At 55.9% G+C, this 22274-nt stretch overlaps 1 protein-coding gene across 2 annotated transcripts in view; it reads right to left on the reverse strand.

Moving 5' to 3' along the window:
• Positions 1 to 22274, reverse strand: part of XYLT1 (xylosyltransferase 1) — a 258893-nt gene that overhangs the window by 22268 nt on the left and 214351 nt on the right. For both annotated transcript variants that reach the window (XM_016156891.2, XM_036226082.1), the window contains 3 exons: positions 16436 to 16516; positions 4805 to 5021; positions 1641 to 1817 (listed from right to left, as the gene is read on the reverse strand). In XM_016156891.2, coding sequence (XP_016012377.2) covers positions 1641 to 1817; positions 4805 to 5021; positions 16436 to 16516 — 475 coding nt within the window. The remainder of the gene's footprint in view (positions 1 to 1640; positions 1818 to 4804; positions 5022 to 16435; positions 16517 to 22274) is intronic.

Below are 22274 nucleotides of genomic sequence, written 5' to 3' on the forward strand. Positions count from 1 at the left end.
GGCTACATGCTCTCAGTGACGAGGTCCTTTGCAACAAAGGCTGTGATGGGTCCTCTACAAAAGTGGGAATTCTTTTTTTTTTTTTTCTCTTGGAATAGGTCACTTATTCCCCCCCTGCAACCCCCTTTCTGCTCAGCAGATCTTTTCTGCATGGATAATGGAGCGAAAATGTCACCCACGTTTATGCCTAAATTAACAAGGGCTTGAGGAGGTCCCCGAGTGAGCTCTCAATCTGCCACCAAAAACAAGTCTGAAAAAAAACCACACTCATTGCAGCAAGTGCTTTGGAGGTGACGGATGCCGTGCAGGAGCCTTGAGGGGATGTAGGAGACAGGATCACTCCGCACCTGTGTCGACATGAAGCCAGGATGCTGGGGGGTCCGATGCAGAAAGCCCAGGGCTGGAACCGGAAACATCTGCGTGGGACCTCCAGCCCTCCTGCTCTACTCACTGTGTGACCATGGATGAGTGAACCCCACCCGAGCCTCAGTCTCCCGACCTGTACCATGGAGATGCCATCGACCCCGGTGGAGCCGGTGCCCAGAGCGGGGCTGGCGCAGCCTGGGACAGAGCAGAGTCCTACCCTGCCCTGCGCAGACGGGCTCCCGGTCACCTAGGGAAGGCGCTCACACGCCGATGCTGACTCGGCAGGTCCGGGTCAGAGTCTGCGCTTCTGACACCCTCCCTGGTGATGCGGGCGCTGCCGGTCTGCGGGCCACGCCGAGGAGCCGGGCTAAGAGACCAAGCTCCATGCGGGCGGCCAGCGTCCGCCCGTAGGCGGCTCGGGTCCAGGCCAGAGTGAGTCGGCAGGGGCCCCTCGCACTGGGTTATCGGCCTGGCACTGGCGTCTCTGCTCTGCCGTCCCTCTGGATTAGCCGTTTGAAAGCAGCACACTGTCTCCGCGTGGCGGCTCTAGTGGCCTGGAGCGATACGTTTAACTACTTTGCAGCCTTCTGCCTATGGTCTCCGCAGCTGGGTGGGGGCATCGTGGGGGGAGGGGGAGGAAGGCGCTCAGGGTGCCAGCGTGAAGGCAGTAGGAAGGGAGCCTGCATGGGATGGAAAGGGGTTGCCACCCTGGAGAGGTCCGGGCGCCAAGGCCCCCTCGGGGCCCGTGGGAAGCAGATGGAGCATCTATCACCCTCCTGCCTCTGCTTTCCCTAGACCCGTAAATAACCAGGCGGCGCAGAGATCCCTGTGAAGGGGACGGCATTTTTGCCTCCTGGTACTCCTTCAAGTTCACAAATGAATTATTATTATTATTATTATTATTATTATTTATTATTATTATTTTTTAAACCTGGCTGCTCACTGGAATTTCCCAAAGTGTGATATTCAAAGGAAAAAAAATCCCTGGACCTCACTGGAGGTCAGCGGTTCTCCACCGGGAGCGAGTTTGCCCTCCGTGGACATCCGGCGACGTGCGAAGACATTTCTGTCGTCCGGACGGCAGTGCGCCCCTAGACCCGGTGGGCAGGGCCCGGGCATGCTGCCGGACATCCGGCTGCCTCCGGTCGGCATTGTCATTCCCATTATCAAGAGCCGGGGCTGAAGGACCCCGTGGCATGCCGCGGCCTTGGGCGCCCGCAGAGGCGGGCTGGGGCGGTACGGTTTGGGGGTGCGGCGGGGGGCGGCGGGCTCACCTGGAAGCGATGGAAGTCCTGCGGCTTGAAGTCGTTGGGGGAGCAGCCGCACCAGTCCACGATGTGCTTGTACTGGCACTTGCAGCCCAGCTTGCGGTTCCAGTTGGTGATGCGCAGGTTGTTGTCCACCATGGTGTCGCAGTGGGGGCTGTTCTCCAGCACCGTGTGGAAGAAGGACTGCGGGGAAGGGAGGGAGAGCGGCCTGAGGCCCGTGCCAGCCTCGCCCGAACGGGCCGCGCTGTCGGGGGCCCCGCCCCAGGCCGCCCGACCACGGAGAGGCTCGTCCTGGAGGCGCGTCTGTTCTCTCTGCAGACGGGGCCAGTGCCAGTCTCGCCCCGCCAGGGGACACTGGGTGGTGTGTCCAGAGCAGCTTAATCCTGCTCAGAAGTCTCACATTCAGAGTGTTGGTCTAACTGTCTTACTTCAGTCGTCTAGAATCCGATTTCAAGACATCCCTTATCACCCGGGACATCTTCTCTCTGCTCAGTGGAGAGGAAAAGTCCCTCAAAGCATGTCAACACATGGGGAGCAGAGGAGGAAAAAAGAAAAAAATAAGTGGGGACAATTTTCCAGAAAACCTTGGGTGAAAAGGCTCTTGCTTGGCGAAGCCAGGTCAGACACCAGAGGGATTTTGCCCTGACATGTCTCGAGACTGATGCTCTGCAATTTCACCCCTGGGTAAGGGCGGCCAGACTTAGGGATGCGTCAGGCTCCGGGGCTGGACGGCATCCCAGTCGCCCTCCTGCCTTCGCCACCCGGGTAGCGTCAGCACAGCACAGGGAGGCGTGAAGCACTGCCTCTCGCTGTCCTTGGTGCTGAACCGAGCACCATCATCTTCCCCTAATCCCGAGACGCCTGGCTGACCTCTCCCAAGACTCTGAGAAAGAGGCGAAGTTAAGAGTGAAAAGAGAGACCAGAGAGGAGAGATATGGCTGGAGGCGCTGGAAGACAGACACACACACACACACACACACACACACACACACACACACACACGCAGACTGAGACCGACTTCTGTTTGGACTCTGTCGTGTGACAACTCCAGATCCAGGAAGATACATTCCCCCCCCCCCCCGCTCTCCGCTCTCTGCGAGGAACTGCTGGGGAATACGTGTGCGCCTGCTGTAAATTTATGGCGCAGCCTCCAGACTCCTTCTGAGCTGGTCCCCTGGAGGGAGTCTGGGAGCAGGCAGGACAAGGCAGAGATGCTGGCACGGGGGGAGGCGCATCTGACAGGGTCCTGGAGTGCAGTGTGCCTGTGTGTGTCCTAGGGGAGGGGTGAGGTGGGGGGAGCCCGCGTGAGGATGCGCATCGTGATGAAAACCCCAAACCAAAGCCCCAAACAGCCTCTTCTCAATGGGAGGGTGGGCAAAGTGAGGCTCCGCCCACCACCCACGGCTGACCTTCCTGTGATGGTAAACGACGTGTCCACCAACCTGGACTTGAAGCGTGAACTGCCTACAAGCCCACGGAGAAGCATATTCTCCATCAAGCGGCGGGGGAAAGTACCCAATTACCGATTGCCCTGTGTCCTTTCATAACGATATAGAAATTTCCTTTAGGATAATGGATGAGGAGGTTATCGGAATCGAGAGAAAAGGTGATTTTCGCCGAAATAGGATTAAAAGCTGATTACTTGACATGTGTGCAGAATAGCTAAACCTGGCCCGGTGATGACGAGCCCGTCATCCCTCCCAGATCTTGGCACTGCCCCAGATGCCGGTGGGGGGACATGGAAACCATCCAATGAGACGCGCCGTGGTGTCTGGCCTGCAAGCACACCGCCTGAGCGGCCTGGAGGCGGGGCACAGCCAGGAAGACATGACGGACCGTTCACGGGAGGGGTCCCGGGCTCAGCAGAAACAGAACCAGCTCTGGAGTTTTCCGAAGTCGGAACTTAAGATGCAAGAGAACTGGGAGCTGCACCTACCATCCCTCAGGTCTGATGAGGAGGCCTGTGGCCATGTCCGAGGCGACACTTCAGCCCCGGGTCCCCACCCATCTCCGTCTACACAGTGGGGCTTCTGGAATGGAGTGTTTGCGTCTCCCCAGGCTTGGCAGGTTGAAATCCCAACCCCTGTGCCACGGCGTTAGGAGGTGAGGGCTTCACGAGGTCATTCGGAGTTGAAGGTAGGGCCCTCATGCATGGGGATTAGTGCCCTTTGAAAAGAGACCTTGGAAAGATCCCTCACCCCTTGGGTTATGTGAGGACAGAGGGAGAACTTGCAGTAGACAATCTGCCACCTGGAAGGGGGCCCTCACTCCACCATGCAGGCACCCCGATATCGGACATCTGGCCTCAGAACAGTGAGAAGTAAAATTTCTGTTGTTTATAAGCCACCTCGCCCATTGTACTTGGCAGCCGAAACTAAGCTGGCTCCCTATGCCGAGGCCTGAAAAGCGGTGATAGGCTCCCCAGAGCTTTTCGAACACTTTTCAAAGCCAACAGGGAGGGCTGGGTCCCAGGCACCTAGCCGTGATGGCTGTCAGAGCAGGGGACCAGTGCAGGTCCAGCAGGAGCCTGGCTGGCCGTCTCTGGGATCACTGTGATTTCCGACGTGACCGACGAGGCCAACGCTATTGTCCGTCTGTCAGGAAATAACAGAACGATATTCAAAGTCCAAAAAGGGGTTCTCGGTGTGGAGAAAGTCGTTATTTCAGGATTGATGACCGCGGAGGATCTGTTAAAAGTCGACGCAGCTGCGTCTCGGAAGGCCCAGGATACACGGCTGTGCGGGTATCGTAGATTATCAGAGCTTGGCATTTTTTTATTACAGCCGTTTTCTAGGAAATGACCGTAAATGTCTTATCCTAACAAAATCAACGTATCGTGATGATTTTGTGACCAACAGGAGCCAAGTGTCTTGGGGAAGGGCTGCCTCTTCTCCCAGAGACACTGTGGACTGCCAGTGGCATGTCCTCTGTACGCCTCCAGAGACTGGAGGAGACCATGGGCCCTGCTCCGGCAGCAAGGTCCCTTGTACGGGATGCGGCCCTCCATCTTTACCTGGGTGATTGGAGGACTGTCTATTTCACTCAGCATCCCTTTGCCAAAACTTCAGTAAAAAGTCAACACCCGCTTTGCTCCAAAGGCTAGAGCCAGCCCCCTCCCTGTGTGACCTCTCAGGATTTTTTTTTTTTTTTTTTTTGTCCCAGACACTCACCTCGGCAGGAAGCAGCGTATAGGAGTAGAACTGCTTCATTTTGGTCACCAGGTCATCCGTGGAGAACGTCACGTACTCCACAAACTTCCTGTTCAGCAGGAACCAGTCCGAGCCGCCATCCACGGCGATGCCCTCTGGGATCCGCCGGTCCCCCAGGCGCCACATGTGGGCGTCGCACTCCAGGAAGAGCCGGTCCAGGCCCTGTTTCCGGATGAACCTGAAAGAGACAGAGGCGCCCTCAGCCCGAAGGTGACCCGCGAGAGGGCACAGTCATGGCCATTAACGCACGCGTGGAGCAGTTAGCGTATGACGGGCACCGAGCCAGGGGCTCTGCGTGCAGCGGGTCGCTTTGTCTTCGCAAGCGAGGCAGGTCCTTCTGTCCCTCTGGGGTAGGTACTATTATCACACCCATTTTACAGAGGAGGACACTGAGCCTTGGAGTGCGTGCCATTGCACGATTAGGTGGTGATGGCCATCGGCTGCCTCTCCTTCCTGTTTAGGGGACTTTAAAACCACCTGTCGCGCCGTGGACACTGTGGCTGCTTGGGGAACTTCATCTCAGAATAACGCTCTTAAATCGAAATATACAGGGTTAGAAAAATTTTTAAAAAAAAAACCCAAATTCTCAGAAGGGTCATTCACGTGCTTTCGATTCACGCGTTAAAAACAGGATTACGATGTGGCCGGTCTAAAACCCCTGTCACTGGGAAGCAGCGGTGAGCAGAGATGGTATCTGGAGCTTCGGGCACCGACTACGGAGGACAGGAAAATCTGTTCCTTCCTGGCAGTTACTGCTGATGCTACTGTGGTTTGTTCCGGACGTTTAGCTAGATTTCAGTGAGAGTTCATCACAAACAAAGATCGTTTTCTCTCCGTTCAAAGGCATGGGCTCCCTGGACTCCGTCCACCAGATGGGAAACGCCTGCTCTACAGCACGCATCCCGGGGGCTTTGCGAGGCGGGCGGGGCGGACCTGCGCTTCCCGCTCTGCAGGTGCTCGGCGTTCCCCGCCCGGCGCGTTTTCGAGGTTCATCCGCTTGTAGCCGCTTCGCCCCTTCTTCCCGTCCACCCAGCATCCAGCCCCCATTCTTCTGGGAACCGCACCTCGGTTTTACTTTGCCGGTCACGAAACGCCGACTCTCGGTCCACTTCGTTGTGTGACAGTGGAGATCACGCAGGAGAATGGCCGTGGGCATTACGCGGGAGCCTACGGAGGGCTCCCGAGGACACACGGAGGACACACGGGGACAGAAGCCACCCGGGACGTCCAGGTGTCCCACGTCCCCGGGCCTGTTCTTTCTCTAACACATTTTTTTTTTTTTTTTTTTTTTTATCACACGCAAAACCCAAGCTTGGCCTCGCACGGCCAAAGGGGTTAGGGATTTCTCTGCGGGAAGGGATGTGGTGAAGGTTTTCCATTGTCCTCACCAGATGACCCCAAAGACACAAAACTCAGCTCTAAACTGGCCCACTGAACGAAGCCCTGAGTTTAGGGAAATAAAATCCTACCTCGACTCTGGCTGGAGCTAATTATACAGAAACGTCCAGTCGGCACATTTAACCGCGCTTAACGCTCTAAACTTTAGATAATTTATACCAAAACATACATGGTAACCAAGACTAACCAAGAGATAGAAAGAAAAGAAATACAGGTGAGAGGGCTTGCAGGATTTTTCTTTCCGTGGTTGGGTGTTTTAATTTCATGTTCCATTATGTACGATAATAGCACCGTCTTGCAATTTTAATGCGATGTCCTAGGCCATAATACCCAAATGCAATATTTATGCAGTAATCTCTAAAATGAAATATTCATGGGGTTGGGAGATTGGTTGCTGTATTTACTGCATTCCAAAAACGGATAAGCTGCTAATGCATGCTTTGGTTAATTACGAGTAAAAATAGAGATGACTGATTCCCAAGGTCTCAGAGAAAATTCCTGGGTTGAGAGGGGCTACCGGGAAATGGGTCTGGATTGGGAGAAGCTGCCAGAGGCCCCGAGTCTGAGCATCTATCTAGTGGGCGAAAGAAATGAGCCGCGTGGGGAGCGATGGGCTCTTTTTCCTGCCCTGTGCGTTTGCCGTGGCTTGAAAAGGTAAAGGCTGGAAATCGAGGTAAGTCGGTACACGCCTGGGTGTCTTTTGCTAAATGCAGGTGTGCCAGGAAAGGGGGCGTGGCTCGCTCATCGGAGGCATGGGGGCGGAACGCTTTCCAGCAATGGCCCTGAGACACAGAAGGTGCCTGAGGATGTCCTTGACTTGGTTGCTTGGGGCCACTGGGTCAGACAGGAAAAGGATGCGGGCGTTAACCCTGCCCTGTGGTCTCAGACTTTTTGAGACGTGGGGCTGGCGTGACCTCTCTGAACGGCGGTTTCCTCACCCGCCGGGCGAGCCCCGAGGCACTTCCTGAGTCAGCTGTGAGACGTGATGGAGGTCCTTGCACACGGTTTGGCAGGCACGGTTCCCCCGAGCAACGGGCCGACGCGACCATCGGCTCCTCCTCACGGAGTGACAACGTCCGTTCCCCAGCGCTCGCATCCCCGATCGTACTTTCACCCTTTATTTGTTCCAAGAAATGAACAAATTGTGACAACGTATACAAAGTCACTTATTTAGTTTGTTGTCCGTTTCTCCTTACTAGGCGTAAGGCCCAGCGGGTCTGATATTTTCGTCTGTTTTTGTCCGCTGCCGCATCCTCGATGTCTAGCGTACAGCTGGCGCTCGGTGAGTATTTACTGAGGGAATAAATTAAGGCGAGGGTAACAGCTATGCCCGTCAGGCAGTCAGGAAGTGGCAGCTGTTAGTGAGCCAGGTATCCAATTCTTCAACCACGTATTTGACAGGTGAAGGACGTGAGTCACAGGAAGTTTAAGTGAATTTCCCAAAGTCACACGGCTAGCGGTCCTGAACTCGAAACCGGGTCCGGATAAATCCAATGCAAGTGCTCACCGACTCTGCTATCGTTCATCTGTTCCGATTTGCCAGGTCCCTCCAAAAGGACCCAAATGAAGGCTCTGAGAAGGTCTGCCGCCCCAGGAAGGCACTGTGCAGGAAGGACAGGAGCACAAGGACTCACGAGACCTCACGAGGACGCCCGTCGTCAGCCAAGGACAAACGTGGGGTCACCCGCAGGTGGCTTTGCCTCCTGGTGTGTACCTTTCAGGGATGGGTGGTTTGCCTTCCCGAAACTCCTCTGCTGGCACAAGATGGAACAAAGTCATAGCTAAACAGCACTCCACGGGGATGTCCCCGGGACCCAGTCCCCTCAGCGGAGCATCAAGGGAAGACAGGTGTGAGGTGGGAGGCGTTCCTGCACCTCGCCGGCGGGAGAAGAACTCAGTGAAGAAGAAGCATCCGCAGCCTCTGGGAATGATCTCAGGGAAGGTCGGCGGTGAAGAAGTCTCTCGATTCAGTTAATTTCGTGTCTACGATCTCGGCACAGTCACCGAGTGTGAAATTATTCCAGAGCCGTCTTGTCCTGTAATGAGTTCTAAAAGGGAGAGCTGCGCCTCGCAGATTTCACAGCGTATTTGAGCAAGAAGGGATGTGGGCAATCAGCTAATATAACTAATTCCACAGATTAAGACACACGTACACGCACGCGGAGACCCAGGGGGACGTCCGATGATCCAAAGCCATCCAAAGTCACGTCGCCTAAAAAAGAAAAAGTCCCTTTCTTCTCTTTCTCCGTCCAGTGATCTGTCACTGAACCCAGATGACTCCTTCGGCATAAGTCTGACCTCAGCGTTTTAGTTAAAAAATAAAGTCACGGAACAAAGCATGACGACCACCGTGTAGGAAGTCAGCCGGGCTCACGCGTGACAGCCATGGGCTCCGGGCTCCGGATCCAGACATCCTGACTCAGGTCTTGGGTCTGCCCTAACCTCGGGCCACCCGAATGTGTGGCGATGGCTCGGTTCCTCATGTGAAACACCGCGGTCCTGAAATCAGCTGCCTCACGGAGTTGGCGTGAAGGTCGGCATGAGACGGTACACAGAGAGGGGGCTCGGCGAAGTGCTCCGCGGATGTTCGCCGAGACGCTTGACGTTTTCCTTTATCAGGCTAGAAAACGGAAATGGCTGTCTGTCCTTCTCCTCTCCCCTGCGAGTGGGCAGACAGGTATGTGTGACTGGGTGGCCAGGGCGAAGGGGAGAGCATCTGTGCCCTGAGAGGCGACACCACTTTGGTACCAAGGACAAAAGCCCAGGGCACCCACGGCGAAGCCCATCTCCAGCTATTATTGTAGCTGCGCGATGCCCAGGGCTGTGGCGGTGGAGGCGACAGGTGTCACGGGCAACCTCCTAAAGCTCTCTGAGCAGCACGAACGCAACACCCTCCCGCCTTTCCGGGCTGTGAGTCAGCGAGGGTTGAGTTCACGGCGGCCCTCGTCGGGCGGCTCCGCGGCGTCCCTTGCTGGCCATTTGTCTCAGGCCCAGGGTGGGCGGTGCCCCTTCCTGACCTGGGCTCGACCCGGTTGTCATGTCTACGCTGCAGTAGCTGGAAGAGCAAGGGGGCTTGGGGACTCTTCCTTATTAAGCGGCTCCGGAGAGCTCCTGCCCTACTCCGGGTGCGTGCGCTGAGGCTGTGGTTGGGAATCATGGTTTGTCTTCTAGGGAGACAGAGAAAACAATGCCGACCGCAACCACAACCACAACAACAGCAACAAAATAACATCGTCCACCGTTTGCGGACCGCTTGCTACCTTCTAGGCCCCGTTCCTCGCTCCTAACACATGCTCCCTCAGTTGGCCTGCACCGCGACCCTACGAGGATTCATTTTCCGTCCAAATGAAGTGAGCGGGATGCGGGGAGGTGAAGTACATTTCCCAGGGTCATGTGGCTGGTTTGCAGCAAGGGCGGGATTCACGTCTTAACTGTCGGGCTCCGGATCCCATACTCTGAACCACGACGGTTAGAATCTGCTCTAATAAATAAGTGAGCAGACATCGAGAGCTACAGAACGCATTAATACGTAATCAGTCGTTTCGTGGTGAGTGCTATGCAGAGAAACTCAGAGTGCCATGAGAGAAAATAAAGAGGCGGGGACTTCGACGGCGGGGACTTCATCAGCGAAGAGCGTTGGGTGAGGCTTTGCTGAGGAAGGGGGTGGTGGCGTTTCAGCCCGACGAGAAGGCCGAGAAGGAACCGGTCAGCTTCATCCGAAACAGTGTGTGCGAGAGCCCAGATGCAGAGCGAGACCTCAGGCAAACGCTCGGCTCGACACCCTCGCTCCGAAGCGGGCCGGCCTCGGGACGGGCAGGCCGTGACGGGACGGCGGAAGGCACGTGTCACGTGTAAGCGCGCACGGCCCGGATGAGGCGGGACACGCCGCAAGGACCATCGCAGCGAGCGGCGAGGAGGGCAGGCTCTGGGACCGCACTTCTGGTCCCGTCTCCGCCAATGGGCGTGTGTGGTTTAAGCTCGCTAGTGCCGGCGTCCCCATCTGGAAAACGGGCGCGATAATGACTCGCGTCACGGCGCTGTCGTGAGGCGTGAAAGAATCTGCATCTGCGAGGCATTGAGGACAGTCCCCGGCACGCGGCGGACCCTCCACAGGTGACTGGGCGTCACGCGCCCTGTGCAGGGAAAGCTCACTTGGGCTCGACATCCAGGGACGGTTCCGGAATAATTTCTAGGAGGAAATGCAGGGTCCGGGGCCCAAATCCCGGAATGCAGAGAGCCCTAGCATGGTGGCTCATGCTCTTCGCAGCCCTCAGGGCCCGAAGAGGCTTGTACCTCCAAGCATCCCAAGGTCTGTTGAGGGCTAATCGATCTTCCACATTTCACGTATTTTTAAAGACAATCTTTACTGCCTTTTCTTCTGATTATGAAAGGAATGCACGTGCTTTATAGAAGGCTTGGAACGTAAAAAGACACCAAAGGAGAAAATAAAAACCCTACTCTACTTCTCAGAGATGGCACCGTGACATAATTTCCTTCTGGCCTTTTTCCTAACTTCAACACGTATTATTTTTTTTTTAAAAAGTTTTGATCTCAAAACCCACGCTGAGGCCAAGACAGGGTATGCGTGCACAGCCCAGTGTGTGATGCTGACTGACTGTTTCTTTCGCACAACTGAATTAAAAAAAAAAGTGAACATTGCAAACAGTGATAAACTCCCTGCTTAAGTTCAAGAAAAGCAAAAAGGAAAGGCAATATGTTTTCCCCGTTGGAGACGAGATATTAATTATCTCCTCACATCAATCACGGTGCTACGAGACAGCTGGAGAGAGAGCCCACCTCTTGATAAGCGAGTTGGCACCAAAGGGCTTCCCGAAAGCAGATTTGCTTGGAGGAGGTTCCTGGCCTGGTTCTCGATGGATTTGCCAACTCGTGGCTAAATGGCTGCATGTTTAGACACCAAGGGAGGTTTGGGTCTGGAGATTAGTTCAGTGTCAGAGATGAGAAGCTGTCAAAGCAGCTGGCCCTTTCCGGTGCCCAGGGAGGGAGAGGTTGCCTCTCCCAGGGGGACCAGACCTGGGGACAGGAAGGAACTGGCTATGTCACTCCCAGCCTGGTGGCTGGCACCTGTCCTAGCTTCCTTCCGGTCTAGCCTTCTTCCAGTTGAAATGCTAGTTGTTTTCCTACGAATGGTTAAAAGCGTTTCTAAAACATTAATCGTTTGTATATCATTGTAGAGATTTTTCTCCTCCTCCTCCTCACCATCATCCTCATCCTCACCATCATCAGTTTAATATGCACAATTAACTGTCCCGAGACTTATCCATATATTCACTCATTTTATTCTTGCGACTCTGTGAGGTTGGTCTTATTATCATTCTCATTTTACAGATGAGGAAACGGACACCCAGGTGGTTGATGGAACTTACCCCAGGTCACACACCTAGTGAGCGCTTTACCTGGGAGCCCTACGAGCTGGTCCCAGAACCTGGATTCTTAATTGCCGTGCTATGTGCTATTCTCCCATAGGAGAATTGCTTTAATATTTTCCTCAATCGATTTTAAATAACTTCGACTGTTATTTTTTTTTAAAAATCTTATTCTCATTCTAAGCATAATATCCACGAAGTCATGGGCTAGGTGGGCTAATGGTATACATTTTTGTTGCTGTACAGAAGATTGACACCCACCTTTCCCAGGGTGCCCATTTGTGACCTACCTGGAATAATCGACCTCACACGTCACTGCTGGGTTGTGCGTGTGCTCTGGGAAAGGCTGACTCTAGGGAGAAGCGGAAGGGCCGGACTCGCTTCCCCCATTCGTTTAAAAAGTGATTCTGATTTATGCTCTTGCCACCCCCCAACCCCACCACGTGGAATCCCAGGGCTCAGCTCTGCGGGGGGCCCTGGTGACCTTGGATTAGGTAGAGGACTTGGATCAGCCGAGGCGGGAAACGTCCCGGCGAAAACCCTACTCTGGTTGAGAGGAATGATCTTTCCTTTCCATCTCACTGCCTGTGCCCACTCAGCGGTGACTCGGCTGCCAAGATTTGGGAAACTTCTTCGATGTTCACCGAGCACGAGCCAGGAGCGCCGGGGGACCCGCTCACCCAGGCTGCGAGCAGACTCGAGGGCGCCTGCTCCTGCCAGCCCTGCGGAGGCTGGCTGGGAAAACGATAAATGGGCTGCATGCCTTTCAACATATCCAGTTACTTTATTTTTGGTGGAAAGCAAGGGGAAACGGCGCACACTACCCTCCCCTTCGTTTCATTACGGGGCCAGTTTGGCGGCTCTTTAGGACGTCGGTTTGCCTTCATGCCATCTCTTTGCAGCAGGAGCTGGAAGTCCAAATCGGCTGCTAACGGCCGGGCACGGGGACAGGAGGTCAACATTGCTGTTAAGGACCACGTGAAATTAAAAACGGAGGCACCCGGCGGCCCATTCTGTGTCCCGTTTCTTGCTTCGGCCCCTCCCCGTCTTCTATGCCCCCTCAGCTCTCTGCCTCTGTCGGGGCGTCTTTTGCAAGGGCTGGTCCAGAAGCGCGGAGCATCGGAACGGGAAGGGACTTTGGAGAGCATTTCCCTCCTAGCTCCTGGTTGTTTTTTTTTTTTTTTTTCCAAAGGGAGAAAATAAAGCCCAGAGGAGTAGCGCGGCCACCTCGGAGCCGCCCAGCACTCCGGAGGAACGCAGGACCAGAGCACAGCCAGGTGTCACCCCGCGGGAATTCTGAGCTTGCGCTCTGGGGACGCTCACCGGGGTCTGAGTCCTGGCCCTGCTCTCCTGCCGTGTGAGCTGAAGCAAGTTCCTTCGCCTCTCCGAGCCTCAGCTCCCCTATTTGTCAAATGAGGCTAGTGAGTCGAGGCGGGTCGCGCCATCTGCAGCCAGAAAATGAAATCGACACAAAGGAAAACAGAACTAACGGAAGTGGGGTGAATGGGTGAAGGGGGTCCGAAGGTACAAACGTCCGGTTATGCGACAAACAGGTCCCGAGACGTCCTACGTTCTACACGGCGTGGTGGCTCTAGTTGATAACACTGTGCCGTGCATTTGAAAGTTGCCAGGAGAGTAGATCATAAAAGTTCTCCTCACACACGCGAAATTGCCACTCTCTGCAGTGATGGATGCTAACTCGGCTTCTTGCGCGCTATCGTTTTGCGGTATTGTCCGTGGACCGGATCATTCTGCGTCACGCCTGAAACAAAGCGTGATGCCGTGTGTCGATTATAGCTCGGTTTTTTTTTAAAAAAAGGGATATAAAGAGCCAGGGAACTACGTGGCTCTTTGATGTGCTGTGTTTGTTTTACTTTAAACTTCTCCAGGGATAATAGGAAATAATTAAACAACCAAAAAAAAAAAAAAGAAAATTAAAAAACACTAACAGAGTCCGGGTTAACGGTATCCTTTGAACTGCTTGATTCAGCCGTACCTGAAATCAGCTACTGATGCTAGAGTTGCGTGATCCGATAACTTCCTTTACTCCTTCGGCTAGTTCGAGCTGGGTTTCCGTCCTCTCCCACCCAAAACGTCCTTTCGAATACATCGCCAGCACCGGCATTGGGGTTCAGCCACGCCCAATGCTGCGCGCACGGGCCAGAAAACGAAGTGAGGCGTGTTTGTGCAGCAGGTGTGAGGCCTCAGCCCGCAGAGGGGAGAGTCCCAGATGATGACTCACTGGCTCGCTTTACCAGTAAATGAATCCTCAGCGACTGCCCTTCTCATCCCGCCGAGCGAATCCCAGCTGAAGACTCGGGAACCCGCGGGCCGTTCTGTTCAGAGGACCTCGGGAGCTAAGTAGCACCCTTAGCCTGAGCTTTGACTCTGTCCCATACCATCTGGGCACCGCCCGTCAACTACCGAAGCACCTCAACTCGACAGGATGTGCTCACGCGCCCAGAGGCACGGCTCTGGCCCGTACGCCATCTGCCTCTCCCCCCAGCAATGTTTCAGTCCTGTGCTTATCATGACGATGCCGTCGCCGCCATCACAGGGTATCCACTATCTGCCAAATGTTTTTTAGGCGGCATCTCACTTAGTCTTCTCGACAACCCCATGAGTGTGTCGGGGTTGTCGGGAAGAGTGTGTCCACGGTACGGGCAGAGGGAAAGGCTCCGAGAGGTTGAGTCACCTGTCCGATGCAACATGGTGAGGACGCGGCAGAGCAGAACTCCATCTCCGGAGGGGTCACCTCTAGGCCCACGATTTTAACCTCTGTGCTGCACCCAGTTCCCAGCACGGTGCCGGAAAAGAGTGGACAGAGAATGAACACTACGTGGACACCGGAATCGTTGGCCGGATGCGATTCAGACACATCGTTCGACTGACAGTGGGCTCCTTTCTCTATTTTTAAATGGGGCCATTCGTTTTCAAATGACGCAACGTTGTTTGCACAAAACATGGGCGACAAGGTGACCCAGAGGGGAAGGAGGGCCTGCCTTCTCTGCCTGAGGGTGGGGACATGAATCCGTGGGCCGGCTTTGGTACCTGGCCAGCTCTGTGGAATCTTGGCAGCTCCGCCTCACTCCCGTGGGCTTTGGGGCCAGAGACCTGCGTTCGAATTCTAGCGCCTTCCAGCCGCGTGACCTTGGGAGAACCGTTTAGGTTCCCAAAGACCCCTTGTCTTTCCCTGACAAAGGGGGACGATAATTCTTATTTTCCTACAGAGTGGCCGTTAGAACGGAATCGGGTTCGGCGTGGACGGGGCCGAGCGGAGAGACGGGCGCTTAGTAGGGACGCCCACTCAGGCCTCTCCGCCCGTGGCGGCCAGGAGATGCTCTACTAGTCCGCGCTAACTCACAGAGCGTTTTCGAGTCTCGGGCTCCTTTTGAATGTGAAGAATGTAGGTTGTCGGTAAGACGAGAGCGATCTATAAATAGACAGCTGCGTGAAATCCAAGTGAAAGCCTAGGAAAGCGGCACCGCACAGGGGCTCTGGGGCTACGCTCGGGAGGAGACGCCTGCTGCTTTTATTTATTTATTTTTGGTCCCCCCGCTGCTGTGGATAAGCGGGCAAACCGAGTCACAGAGCCAGCCAGAACCGCACCTCCATCAGCCGTGGCCGAGAACGCGTCAAGTAAGACACTGCAAACTGAAATACTGACAGGGCCACCAGGTAGGGACGGGAGACGAGTGAGGACCGCGGAGTCTTCGGAACCACGGGGATCTAAGATCCAGCTGATAAGGGCAGAAAACTCAGGCGGAGGGTAAGAGGACCTCCTTCGCTTTGGGGATGAGCTGGAATCTGGATGTTCGTGGGAAGTACGACTATTTTTAGACGGGGCTATTCGTTTTCAAATGAAACACACCCGAATTAAACAAAAACGAAACAAAATCAACACGGGGGCCAAACACAACACGCTAACACGCTAAAATTATCCTGTGGGCTGCCGGGGCATTTTCTGAGGTCAGTGGTAGGAAAAAAAAGCTCTAAGATGCCAGCACGGTCCTGGGTGGGTTTATACTGGTGTTTTACAGGAGTTTTACAGCGGGACGGCAGAGCCAGTCACGTGATCTGCCCTGCAGGGGGCACTCCGGACTGTGCCGTTCTAGCAGATCACTGGCCACGGAGATCCAGACTCAGCTTGAAGCTGGACCGTGACGTCGTTTAGCTTTGCTCATTTTGATGAGGGCGGTGTAATGGGTCTGGACTGGGGTTCTGTGGATCCCCGTCAACGTCTCGGGCAGCAAGGGAGAGACAGTGGTAAGGAGACAGGGCTGGAGCCAGGATGCTTGAGTTAACTCCATGCTGGCACGAGACCCTTTTTTCCACTAGCAAGTAAACCAGGGGAGTGAGGATTTTGTCTTGGTCGCTGCTAGATGGATGCCCGGTGAAGGTTTGACCCTCGGAGAATGTTTGTTGAATGACTGATCGACTGACCAAACGATTGATCTGGGGACATCGCTTGAACTACGGGCCTCAGCCTTCCCACCCCTACAGATGGCGATTCGCAATGGCTGCCCCACTTACCGCCGCGGTGGCTACGCCGAGACGGTAAACTCGCAAAGGCGCTCGGACAAAGGTTTCTAAGGCTACGACGTGATGGGGCACGTTCGCTATCATCCCCATCCTCAGCAACCACCGCAGACCCTGCGGGGGAGGGGCGAGGAGCCCCGTGCTTGCCCGTCTCCCAGCCTCGACTTCTTTCCGGCTGCACCGAACCGGCCCAGAAGGAAGCCCCGGAATGATCGCTCGCATTTTCGTTTCCGGTTTGCACACGAACAGGAGGAGGAACGTGTCCTACCTTGCGTTGTCCCGGCCGTGCGACTTCAAGAAATTCATATCTCGGTATCGGGAGAGAAACGCCACCAGCTGGTCGTTTGTCCTGTGGAAACGAGCCGAGAGGAAAGTCAGGGTCCTCTGGAGACCATGGAGGGTCGGGTCTTGGCTCCCCTCTTTGTCACAGAAAACAAGATCCCTCTTTTTACACCCCGCGGGCGGATACGCCATATTCTTTCATGAGTCGCCTTCCCGGGGCTTACCACGCACTGCTTAAAAGGGACCGTTTGCGCATTTGCCTCCTATGTGCTTCGATGACCGTGAACTCCGTGAGGGTGAGCATGGTATCTTATTTGTTTCGGAATGTGCAATGCTCGGCATTGGGCTTGGCAAACAGGAAGTCATCGGTGCGTAGAGCTCAGTACCGGCTACAAAGCGACCTCGGGGCTTTTGCACCTGCCGCGCCTGGGAAATTCTGCCCTGTATCTTCCCGTTGCTGGCTTGCCATTGTTACCCAGGCGCCTTTTCAAGTGTCATTTCATCAGAGAGGCCTTTTATGGTCCCCCCACCTAAAGCGCCCCCCTCTACGCCTTTGTCCTATCCCTGTTCTATTTCGCTATTTTCCTGTCATCTGAAAGCATTAAATTTGCTTACGTTAGGACGTAAGTCCCGTGAGGACAGAACCTCCTCGAACTCGCTAATCACCGACACGGAGTAGGAACTACGCTGATGTTTGTTCGACGGATAAGTCACTCAAGGCGAGATGGGTTTGAACCGACCCTTCAAGTGCATTCTGAGGAATGAATGAATGAAGGAAGGAATGATTGCCCGTGTGAACAAATACCAGGTCGTAGGTAACCACTGGGCACCTGACTGAGGGAGCTTTAAAACACAGGAAGCGCAGCACCAACGGACGACGCCGTCCCCGGCTTTGTTACCCCAAGTTTATCGCCATCAATCTCGTGTAGTCACAGCGAATCGGCTTGTGCATACAGCTGTGACAGCATTTTACAAGGCAGTCACACGCACGGGCCCCTGTCTGCCGGAGATGCGGTCGCCTCCTCCACCGAATAAACCCGAACAGGTAAACGGTGCCGAAGCGACAGCTCCTTTGTCCCCAGGCTTCTCTGCTCGGGCGTTTTCGTTGAGAAGGAAAGAGTTAAGCATGGTTTCGGATTGGGAGAAACGCCAAGGCAGCGGATGGATGGGAAGGACAGGCCTGGGACCAGAAAGGAGGCTAGACCTTTGGGAGGCAGGTGGGGGCCGTAGGAGGCGATGTGGGGGCTCAAGGAGCAGAAAGGTCTGGAGACGGATCCCACATCCACTCCTGACCCAGCTGTGTGCGTCTACGTGTAGGTCATTTAGCCTCCCCTGAACTCACCTGCTAGCGCATAGTAGGTGCTCCATAGATGTATTGTGCATGGATAACCAGGTGGGTTTAAAGGCCCTACAGCAGGTGCACAATAAACGCAAGCTGCTCTCCAATCGTCTGGTCCGAGCCGCCCCCGCCCCTCGCCCCTCCCCTCGCTCCCCTGCAACCCCCTGCAGACTCGGCACGGCAAGTCCCTGCTCTGTCACGTCAGTGGATGAGTCACATTGACCGACGTGTCATTCCGGCGGAGGGGGCCCAGAACGGTTAAGAGATGCTGCAGTGAGAATGAGCCCTGCCGTTGTCCCATCCTATCACGGAAATACGCACCGAGTCAGAGCCAGCCGGCCGGCCGGCCTCGCCGCGGCAGACTCCAGACAAACCTCGTGTGTCTGCAGTGAGCTAAGTCCGGCACGCACCCGCAAGCCGAGCCCTGCTGAGCCCCGCCGGTGTGCAGAGAGGCGAGCCCCGGGGAGGCGGCCAGGGACGCGCCCCACGTGTCTGCATGTCGCCCGCCCGCACGCTGCGAGGTAGAGCCCGCGCCTGCCCCGCGCCGAGTTACGGCAGCCGGCGCGCGGAGAGGGCCGCTTGGAGCTGCCGGGAGAGGTGTTAACTCGATCGGCCTATGAAAAATGCAAGCGAGCGCCTCCGAGCCGTGACGAGGCCCGCGCTAGCCCCGTCTCGGCGGTCCGTGTTTACCAGCCTCGCCGCCGAGCTCTGCGTCGGTTCATTACCGTCGTCCCGATGAATGGGGAGACAAGTTAACCTCTGAATGGGTCCCCAGCGGCGGGAATAATGAGCAGGGGCCCGCGAGCGGCATCGGAGGGGCCGGGTGGGGCCGCGCTCCTGAAGCCTCGGGCCTCCCGGGGTCAGAGGCTGCGGCTCCATTCGGAGACCCCAGAAAGTGCCTTTCAGGCCCCGAGGCGGGGCCATTTTCGCATTAACCGCTTCACCAAGTCCCCATCTGACCGGGGTGAATAGGCATTTAGCGAATTTACTTAGCGATGCTTCCACATGAAATCCTCTCAAAAGATGACATCTTGGGGGAAGGAGAGCGGACGGGGAGGGGGCCTCGGATTCCAGGCCCAGGGCTTGTGGGTAGAGCCGCTTCTCAAAGCAGAGAGCTGTGTGTTTGGTTGGATGGACACCCCCGCCCTCGCCTCACCCCTCTCCCTGGGGCCCGGGGCCCCCTCGCCGTCCCTCTGTGTAAAAAGCCTGCTCTGAACGCTAAAGCCCGTCTCCCCGGCCCCTCTCCAAGGGGAGACAGAATTCGGCCGAGGACCCAGTTTTCCCATGGTGGCTCTCAGATGCCCGTCGATAATTGCCTACACAATATTTCATTCTCCCCGGATGATTAACAGCTTGCGATCTGTTGACATTCTACCCTGCTCCAGGCTCGCTCGCTCTTGCTCTTCCCCTCACACACACGGCTCACTCTGTCCGGTGGAGTCATTTGCCAAGCGGCTCCTACGGCTCATCACGCGTGCCTGTATCCTCACCGACTTCCTTGTACCTTTTCCGGAAACCACTAGAGGATGCGTCTCTTGGTCTCTGCCACTGCCTCTGATTCACGATGGTGACTCTGGGGCCCGTCGAGGTAGCCTGTGGAGCCGCCGGGACATCTTTGTTTTAATAACCGTGTCTGTTTTTTTAATAAGTCGATATGAAAATACACCTGCTGGAGCCATCTGGGAATATCGATTGAAATGAATAAATAAATGCATACCAAAAGAAGCTCCGCGGCCACTTACTGAGCGTCGGGCGGCCCCTGGCCCTGGGGCCAACGTTGGCTACTGTTTACTGCATCTGGTGTTGGCAAAGATGCTATGACATGTGAGCTTCACTCCCCTTTTACAGGTGAGCAGCTAGGAGGGCGGCTCAGGGAAGCCGCCCATTTCGTAAGGCGAAGAAATCGGGACTGGAACCTGATTCTGAGCGGCAAAGCTCATGCTCTTTACTCTAGATCGATTCTACCGATGAGCGCGTGAAGGAATGAGTGAGCGCATGAAGGAATGAGTGAGCGCATGAAGGAATGAGTGAGCACGTGAATGAATGAATGAATGAGTGCCCGAAGGAATGAGTGAGCTCATGAATGAATGAGTGAGCTTGTGAATGAATGAGCGCGTGAAGGAATGAGTGAGTGCGTGAAGGAATGAGTGAGCGCATGAATGAATGAGTGAGCACGTGAATGAATGAGCGCCTGAAGGAATGAATGAGCGCGTGAATGAATGAGTGAGTGCGTGAATGAATGAATGAACTGCATCCCAGGCGCAGGAACGCACCAGAGCCTCCCCACTCAGCGTCTGCTCTGCGCCGAGCCCAGCCCTCCACCCTCAGACGTGACCTAGCTCAGGCCCCACCCAAGACCTGCCGAGTGAAATCCGCATTTGCACAAGGTGCCGGGCGAGGCGCGTCCCCGTCCAGGTTCCGGGGCCTCCGCTCTAAGTCCAGCGTGGGGAGAAGGGGAAGAAGGGAAGGGAGGAGCAAACCGAGACGAGCTGGTGCCTCTGGGCACATCGATCCACCGAGACACATGTGACCACGGGAGAAGTATCACCTTCCACCTTCCCGTGACGAGCCGGAGAGCACGGAAAACCGTGACGGCGGGAAGGCCAGCCGTCACCCTTTCCTGTGCTTTCAGAATTATGGTGATGACAATATGGATTATCGCAAGCTGAGGAATTAAGTGGCAGAATACAATGGCGGCTACGTCTGACCCTTGAGGGCCTGCCGTGTGCGCCAGACATCAGTCTAGGCACTTACGAACCCACGGATTTCTCGTGGCGACCTCGGAAGTAGAGGCTATCATACTCACTTCCCTTCTTCATTGCATCGGTGGGAACATGTGTGTGCCTGGCTTTTTCACGTCACGATAGACCCCGCGTCCTGCCTAACGGGCACACGCAGGTAGATGTCACCCTTTTCCGTGGCCGCGGAGAAGCCGTGGGGATAGCAATGTCCCAGGAATGGGCGTTCGGAAGCCTCGCTTCCTGCTCCGATAGCTACTGGCCCCGTGAGCATCCCTGCGTAGTTATCTTCCAGATGTAGGTGTAGGACAGGTTGCTGCAGGATGACATTTCCAGACGTGGAACCGTTTGTGCACAGGGCACGTGTTAGCCTCTCTCTGCTTTCAGAAAGACGCACTCCACGGCACGAGCCTGCCTCCAGTTGCGGGCGTGGCTGGGGCTCACGCCCCCGGCACCGGAACCAAGCCAGCTGGCTGACAGAGGGGTGGGGGGGGGAGGGCATTGCCGAGGTGACAGAGTGTGTGTGGGGGGTGTCCTGGAGGGGCTGGCGGGCTTCTCTGGCCTCCCAGCTTCCCCGTGCACCCAACAACCCGTGGGACCCAAGTGAACCATCTGTCGAGCGGCGAGAGGTGTGTGCGGGGCGCGCAGAGCCGTCCTCAGGTTCTGCGGCGCCCGGGGCAGCTGCTGCAGCTGGTGCCCATCTGTCTGCTAACGGCACTGGGGTTTTCTCTCCGGGCACCTTTTCGGGAGCTTGGCTGCAGTCGTGAGATGAGCAGGCACTGGATCTAACACCATTCTGTTCTCCCCTGACGCATAGTAGGTGCTCGACAGATATTCACTGACATGCCGAACAGGGGTCCCGGCGGAGCGCCGGTGAGCGGGGCTCATGGGCGCGGCCGCTGGTGTGCAGGGCTCGGGTGGGCTGTGCTCGGGCCTCTCTGCCGTCTCCTTGTCTCCTCGGAAACCCCTCAGGAAGGCCAGGATTCCAGAACGGGAAGAAAGGTCGGGAGATGAGCGAAGGGCGAGCTCCAAATCGTATGTCGTCAGAGCTCACGGCGAGACCCGCACTTGCCAAGATGCGGGGGGGTGGCTAACGTAGGGAGAAAGCCAGACGCTGCTTCTTCCGGGATCCCACAGGCATGGTGACAGCCCCGGCAGGGCAGCAAGGAAGCGAACGGGGCAGAACGACAGCTTTCGGAATCCGCCCTAAACCCTCCTCTGGGAAGAAGTCACGGGGTCCTATCGCACCCCCCCGCCCCGCTTCCTGCTGGCTCTCCCCCCTGGCTCTCCGCCACCTACAGGACAAAGTCCTAACTCTTTCTCCACAATGACGCGAGGGGGTGGTTCCGCCCCCTCTTCGGTGTCGCTGGAAGTTTACTAAGTGTGGTCTGCTCCTCGGAACCCCAAGACTGTGCCGGGTCTGTCCGATCCCCCGTTTTGTTGACAGGTCAGGCATTCGTGGTCCCCGTCCTCCAGGATCACACAGGACAGAGGGGGAAGGGAGACGAATCGGCAGAGTCTCGTGACGAAGGGGGGTGACCATCAGGCGAACTGGAGCACGGTTCACGCCGGTGACGCCGGGAGACAGCGCTGCCCTGCGCACCGGCTGGAGGACCACCCGGACGATCGAACCCATGCGCTTCGCATCGGATTTATCTTTTCGTGACCGACGCGAACGACGCCGAATTAAAGACACGCTCGTCGCATTCGCAGGGACCAGCGGACCATTTCTCAACGTCTCGACGCTC

The sequence above is a fragment of the Rousettus aegyptiacus genome, unplaced genomic scaffold, assembly GCF_014176215.1.
Source record: "Rousettus aegyptiacus isolate mRouAeg1 unplaced genomic scaffold, mRouAeg1.p scaffold_m13_p_8, whole genome shotgun sequence".
NCBI classification, from domain to species: domain Eukaryota; kingdom Metazoa; phylum Chordata; class Mammalia; order Chiroptera; family Pteropodidae; genus Rousettus; species Rousettus aegyptiacus.